The 6,848-nt window shown below is 31.2% G+C and overlaps 1 protein-coding gene across 3 annotated transcripts; it reads left to right on the top strand.

Moving 5' to 3' along the window:
* The first annotated feature begins 1,457 nt into the window (after positions 1 to 1,457).
* On the top strand, positions 1,458 to 6,428 carry LOC132050177 (probable cinnamyl alcohol dehydrogenase 6). Of its 3 annotated transcripts, none has more exons than XM_059441299.1 (6): positions 1,458 to 1,663; positions 1,878 to 1,991; positions 2,882 to 3,109; positions 4,473 to 4,761; positions 5,561 to 5,714; positions 6,121 to 6,287. In XM_059441299.1, the coding sequence occupies exons 1-6, from the start codon at positions 1,569 to 1,571 to the stop codon at positions 6,150 to 6,152; spliced, it is 912 nt and encodes a 303-aa protein (XP_059297282.1). In that variant the 5' UTR covers positions 1,458 to 1,568; the 3' UTR covers positions 6,153 to 6,287. The 3 variants fall into 3 exon arrangements, with proteins under 3 accessions (XP_059297282.1, XP_059297281.1, XP_059297280.1); XM_059441297.1 differs by having other exon boundaries at positions 1,461 to 1,663; positions 6,138 to 6,428; XM_059441298.1 differs by lacking the exon at positions 1,878 to 1,991 and having other exon boundaries at positions 1,459 to 1,663; positions 6,138 to 6,428.
* Positions 6,429 to 6,848: the final 420 nt, after the last annotated feature.

The raw sequence follows: 6,848 nt of genomic DNA, 5'->3' as shown, positions 1-6,848 counted from the left end.
TTAATAATGATATACAAAGACAGAGTACAAAACTGTACGTAGGGTGGACAAGCACTTTCATTGAAAAGGTAATTAAGTGTTCAATCTTCTTACATCATTATCAAATAGAAACAGAGAAAAAAAAAACTCAATTGCATTTTCAAATACAACATTGTGTTTTGATCTTTGATTTTCTGATTAGTAACTTCCCCGGTGGACAAACACTTTTTAGTTTTGATGAGACCGAAAATGATCTCAAGTAAATGTTTTCAGTAGATTTTATTATTAGGTTACTAGTTGGGTCCTACATGAAATATAAATTAGATTATAAAATGTCAAAAAAGATTTCCGACAAACTTAATTCATAATCTGACAATAGCTAGTGATTTTCTAAGATATAACGCACAAGCTGAGTGACTTTATTGATACGAAACAAAGTAAAATGACTTTGCTTCATAATTTTCCTAACTTGAGTGACCATTTGAGATATTTACTCCGGAAATATATGCTCGTTAAGTGCGATAATGAGCTTCGAAATTGTATCGTGATCAGAGGCAGAGCCAGAATTTGAAGCTTATGGGTTCGGAGTTTTAATTCCCTTAAAGTTAATGGGTTCTAAAGTAATAATTTGTACATATTTGATAACAAATTTAATACAAATATATGATTCGGACCAAAGCTACTGGGTTAGGCCGAATGCTCCTCCCCTGATCGTGATATCGGTATATTTACATGCACAAATCATTATAAACATCGACGGGTTTCTTAGAGGTGTTTGGATTGACTTATTTTAAGTGCTTTCTGGCTAAAATAGCTTTAAGCTAAAATGTGGTGTTTGGGAAAAATAAAAAGTGTTTTTAAGCACTTACTATTAGGTTAAAAGGTACAAAATAAGCTAAAAGCCAAAAATTGAGTATTTCAAACTTATAACTTTTAGCTTATAAGCTATTTTTAAAAAAGCCAATCCAAAGACCCTCTTGACCATCTTCCAAAAAGTTATAATTCCACAAAGTTTGGGAAAAATAAAAGGTGTTTTTAAGCACTTACTATTACGTTAAAAGGTACAAAATAAGCTAAAAGCCAAAAATTGAGTATTTCAAACTTATAACTTTTAACTTATAAGCTATTTTTAAAAAAGCCAATCCAAAGACCGTCTTGACCATCTTCCAGAAAGTTGTAATTCCACAAAGTTCAGGTGACATTTGCAATCCTAATTGTCTAGTGTCAAGCTTAAGTATTAAATTTATCAGGTACAAGTTTCAAAATTATCTAAGAATTTTTTTTCTGTAGGAATGGGATCGATAAGAAACACAAAACTTTTATCCCACCTATAGTGCTTCAAAAATTAATCTGAATAGATAAAAGGACTTATTTATGTATACTAGCTAGGTAGACCTGTTTAAGCTTTGTCTTTAATATCAAGTTACCCACTGCCAACCAGATGACTTTAAATTAGTAATGTTTCATCTGCTTTCTGTTTCTACATAAAGGGGAGCCTTGTCACTTGTTCCCATTCTCACTCACTCACTCATCTTCAAACTCCATTATATTCTCCCAACTCCCAAAAAAGGCCAAACATTGATAGATCAATGGCGCAAACAACACCTAATCACACACAAACAGTTTCTGGTTGGGCAGCTCATGATTCTTCTGGCGAAATCACACCTTTTACCTTCAAGAGGAGGTACATATTCACTAATCACTACTACATTTCCAATTTTTGTCCTTTGTATTGTTGGATTTAGGAAAAAAAAAAAAGTAGTTATACTATGAGTATAGTTGTAACATGTAATAACAGGTTAGTTTTGATTTTTACCGGTGACTATAAGTTACTAATCTTTTTCCTTTTTTTTTTTTTTTTTTTTTTTTTTCTTTTTCTTTGGGTTGAAATATACCAGAGAAAATGGTGAGAATGATGTGACCATTGAGATCTTGTATTGTGGGATGTGTCATACGGATATTCATCATGTCAAGGACGATTGGGGCATTACTATGTACCCTGTTGTGCCTGGGTATGTAGCTATCTCATTTACCTTCTTCTTTTTTATCTAGATAATAGTTATCTTTATGCATGCTATAAAGAGGAAAATGACGCAACAATGCAAAACTTAACTACATTTTACATGTTCTGTATGACTTAATCTTTTTCTGAGATTTTTCGATCTAAACCATAACTCTCGTTTTAGTTTATGTGAAGTAGTTTGGTGTACGAGGTCAAAACACTTAAGTCCGACTTTGAACTCGGCATAAATTCTTCAAATATTTTAAAATATAATTTATTTAGTTATTTGAAAACTACACGAAACGTACTACAAGTCAATAAATAGCTAATGATTCAAAAAGTTTGAGAAGATTATAGTCAAAGAAAAATTGTTTGACTCCCTAAATAGTAATACACCTTCACATAAAATGGGACGGATGGAGGAACTCTTTACTTCCAACATCCCATGTAGCATATTTAAGATCAAGATTCAGAACACATTTTGATACAAAATACAGATCTTTAGTTTAAGATAATAAGATTCAAAAGTTTCTACTCCCTCTGTCCCAAAAAGATTGTCCTTTTTTCTTTTTTAGTTTGTCCTAAAAAGATTGTCACATTTCTATATTTAGAAACAATTTAACTTTATGAGATGATTTACAGCCACACAAATATCTAAGGCTTGTTTTGGACTACACATTTCAGAAGTCTTCCTTTATTTCTTAAACTTTGTGCCAAGTCAAAAAAGGACAATCTTTTTGGGACGGAGGAAGTATTATACTTTCTTAAACTATGTATCCCGTCAAAGAAAAACACATAAAATGAATGAAAATTTTAAGAAGATGGCATGCATTGAAATGAACATTGGTGTTTTATCCCCTTATATAAAAATGTACCTTTTTTGTTTTTTCTATGTTGAAGGCATGAAATTACTGGGATTATAACAAAGGTGGGAGGCAATGTGAGGAAATTCAAGATAGGAGACAGAGTAGGGGTAGGTTGCTTGGCAGCTACATGTTTGAAGTGTGAGTATTGTGAGGAGTCCCAAGAGAATTATTGTGACCAAGTCCAATTCACTTACAATGGCATCTTTTGGGATGGCAGCATCACTTATGGTGGCTACTCCAAAATGCTTGTTGCTGATAATAGGTATTTCCTCCGTCTCAAAATAGTTGTCGTATTTTTTATTTACACGCCCCTTAAAAAAACATTAATAAGGATAATATTTTAATTATTTTACCCTCTTAAAACATTCCATCAATGTTTTACTCCCACTTAAATGCTATAATTAATACAAAGGATAAAATGGGGAAAAACTATTTTATTTTATCTTGATTTTTTAAAATGATAAGTATTTTGAGATTAATTTTTTTAGCAAAGACGACAAGTATTTTGAGATGAAGGGAGTACTAACATTCCCTTTTATCTGTAAAATACTCACACATGAATAATTTCTTTTTTTGTTCCTTGTACTTTATTGAGATGGTCTAGCTTAATTTTTTTAGCAAAGACGACAAGTATTTTGAGATGAAGGGAGTACTAACATTCCCTTTTATCTGTAAAATACTCACACATGAATAATTTCTTTTTTTGTTCCTTGTACTTTATTGAGATGGTCTAGCTAGCCAACCGTGTTGATGGCCAGCAAAACAGGTTTTCCAACCCACAAAATTGAAACCAGTAGAAGGGTTGGTACATTCAATACTAGAGTTTTTAATAGATGCAAATTTTGTACACATTTTATAACGATTTATATATTTTCATTAGATATTTTATACCCCTCTGTTTCGATTTGTTTGAACCTATTTCCTTTTTAGTCCGTGCCAAAATGAATGACCTCTTTCCTAATTTAGAAACAAATTCACTTTATGAATGATTTACGATACATAAATTTTCAAGGCTTATTTTGAACCTGAGTTTCAAAAGTCTTCCCTCTTTCTTAAATGTCGTGCCCAGTCAAATAAGTTCATATAAATTAAAACGGAGGGAGTATTATTTTGAGATTCTGGCGATCTTTTTAAAATATGTGTACAAAACTTTACTATTAAAAAAACTAGTAATGAGTGTACCAACATAGTATTCAAAACCCAATAACCGTATATATAAAGTTAAAGATTTCTTTAAAATAATATAGGTATACTAAATTTGCATCTATTACAAAAAATACTTTGGACTTTACAATGCGACAAACATTTTCCTCGTTTTCTTTTTTGTATGAGGAAAATAAACGCATTTTTTCCCCTTTCTTTAATGAAAACATTTTAAAATTTAAATTTTGGGCACGTGAATAAGGAAGAAGCTAAGAAGCAAGAAAAGAGAAAAAGCTTTTGGTGATATTTGAAATTTACACCCATATATACTAGTATAAGATATAAGGTGAAATCACAACCATTTTGTTGAATTTACAGAAATTCTTAAAATAATCACAGAATGTGGGAAATATTGATGATGTCAAATTAATTTAGAGCATTAAAAATTAAATTTTCTAAATGTACTCTTTGTTTACATGAAGGTATGTAGTACGTATACCAGATAACATGGCAATGGATAGAGCAGCACCATTATTATGTGCAGGAATAACAGTTTATACTCCTTTGAAAGACAATAACTTGGTGGATACAAAAGGTAAAAGAATTGGAATTATTGGTCTTGGTGGACTTGGTCATGTTGCTGTGAAATTTGGGAAAGCATTTGGACATCATGTTACTGTCATCAGTACCTCTCCATCCAAAGAACAAGAAGCTAAAAACAACTTAGGTGCTGATGATTTTATATTAAGCACTAATCCCAAACAAATGCAGGTTTGTGCTGATGACCTTCCTACTTTTCCATTTCAATTAAATTAGCTTATTCATAATGTCAAAGAATACAATGTTACATTATCAATATGTTTTACCAGCTATCACGGGTCACGTTTACCAACTTTTGGTGGTTACTGTTACTCATTCTTACACAAAGTTACCGGCATTTGGTTTTTAAATGACCTGATAATGTAAAAGTACTGTCAAAATAGAACTAATTAAACTCTTTTCATTGTAAGCTATTGAAGTAATTTATTCTCTATTTTTTAAATTTTAAAAATTTAATATTTAAGGAATTAAGGTTTTAAACACTTTGTTTGACTTACTGCAGACAAAAAATTTCAGTGGAATATATATCATAGTTCAAATCTTCTCACAATCTTAATACTCCCTCAGTCCCATAATAAGTGTCACTTTAATCAAAAAAATTTGTCCCATAATAAGTGTCACCTTAGGAAATCAAGAAATAAATTGGCTTGTTTTTTTTTCAAATCTACCCTTAGACAAAAAATGACAAGTTAAAGTAACATCTAAATGATAATTAAAAAAATCACATAGTAACTTGGTATTGTTGGATTCCCAATGTCAAAAGGACTACTACTTGTGCATGCTCTCATCAAGAGGAAAAAGTAATTTATCTTTATTATATAGGGGTAATTTAGTAAAATTCACATTGCATTATTAGTTTCTTAATATGCGTGTTTTTAACTAAGATGACACTTATTATGAGACGGAGGGAGTATCTGTTAAAGAACTTAACAAGAAGTACTAAATGGAACTTCATTCTGTTGATTTGCAGGCAAAGAAAAGGACACTAGACTTCATTTTGGATACAGTATCAGCCAAACACTCACTTGGGAATTACTTGGAGCTGCTAAAAGTAAATGGAACTTTAGTGATTGTTGGAGCACCAGATAAGCCTATTGATTTGCCTGCTTTCCCTATGATTTTTGGTAAAGTTACATTGTCGCTCTCTCCACTCAATTGATCAAAAGCATGCAACTGTGTTTTTATTTTTGTATATTATAGTGAAAATTCCTTTTTGTTTACAGTTAATTTTTTAAAAAGAAATATAGTTAATCTCTCACAATATATTGTTGCAAAGTAAGAAAGGCAGATTGTTTTAAGCACATTTCCAATTTTTGTCACTCATAAAATATAAGAAAATTCCGTTGCATATTTTTTTATGCAAAGTTACATGAATTTGAAAATTGGAAGAAGTTGCAATGAAACTAACATGCGATGAGTACTCTTTAGATTAGCACATCAAGCATAATACAGAGCTCGTCTATCATATATATCAACTTAATCCAATAATGTAGAAATTATTTACATTTATCATAATATGTAAAATTAAAGTTAATTTATTTTTGCAGGGAAGAGAACAGTGAAAGGAAGCATGATAGGAAGCATAGAAGAGACACAAGAAATGATGGACTTATGTGGGAAACATAACATCTTGAGTGATATTGAGATTATCACTACTGATCAAATTAATGAAGGACTTGATAGGCTTGTAAAGAATGATGTTAGGTACCGTTTCGTCATTGACATTGCTGGCCAATCATCTCATCTTTAGGCAATATTGCTATCATTTTAATTCTTAGCTAGCTGGGTTCTTGTTACTCATTTTCTTAAGTTTCTTCCCCCTTTTTTTTTTTTTTTTTTTTGTGGGGGATTTGGGGGTTCACATCTTATTTAATTCCAAATCCCTGAACTTGTACTTCTTACTGTTATGATATATATTGCTTACTGTTTTACCCGAATAATGTAGAAGCTGCCCTTCTCTTTCTATTTTTCTTTAATTGTTTTCCCTTTGAGATTGTCTAGCTACATAAAGTCATGGTTAGAAAAAGAACACACCATAAATTGAATACTTAAATTATAGTTAGCTGTTTGTAAATTGAGACAGATTTAATTAAGCCATCAAAAGTTATATAGAATGTGTGATACGATACCGAACTCATTCAAGACTTTAATTTCACACGAATTCAAGTCAAGGAACTCCAAGTCTTAAAACCGTGTTTATGCAAAGGGAAGCTTTGGAGAGTACTCTTGAGGGTCAACAAATGAAGACACGTATTGAA

This window comes from Lycium ferocissimum, chromosome 3, assembly GCF_029784015.1.
Source record: "Lycium ferocissimum isolate CSIRO_LF1 chromosome 3, AGI_CSIRO_Lferr_CH_V1, whole genome shotgun sequence".
NCBI lineage: Eukaryota > Viridiplantae > Streptophyta > Magnoliopsida > Solanales > Solanaceae > Lycium > Lycium ferocissimum.
Note: the sequence above shows the minus strand (reverse complement) of the source record. Positions and strands in the feature narration are given on the sequence as shown.

Bases quoted from the DNA above. Each gene is read 5' to 3' on its own strand.
- LOC132050177 (XM_059441297.1), top strand. From the start codon at position 1,569: ATGGCGCAAACAACACCTAATCACACACAAACAGTTTCTGGTTGGGCA. The intron at 1,664-1,877 runs GTACATATTCAC...GAAATATACCAG, and splicing joins CCTTTTACCTTCAAGAGGAG to AGAAAATGGTGAGAATGATG. The intron at 5,715-6,137 runs GTAAAGTTACAT...TTATTTTTGCAG, and splicing joins TGCTTTCCCTATGATTTTTG to GGAAGAGAACAGTGAAAGGA.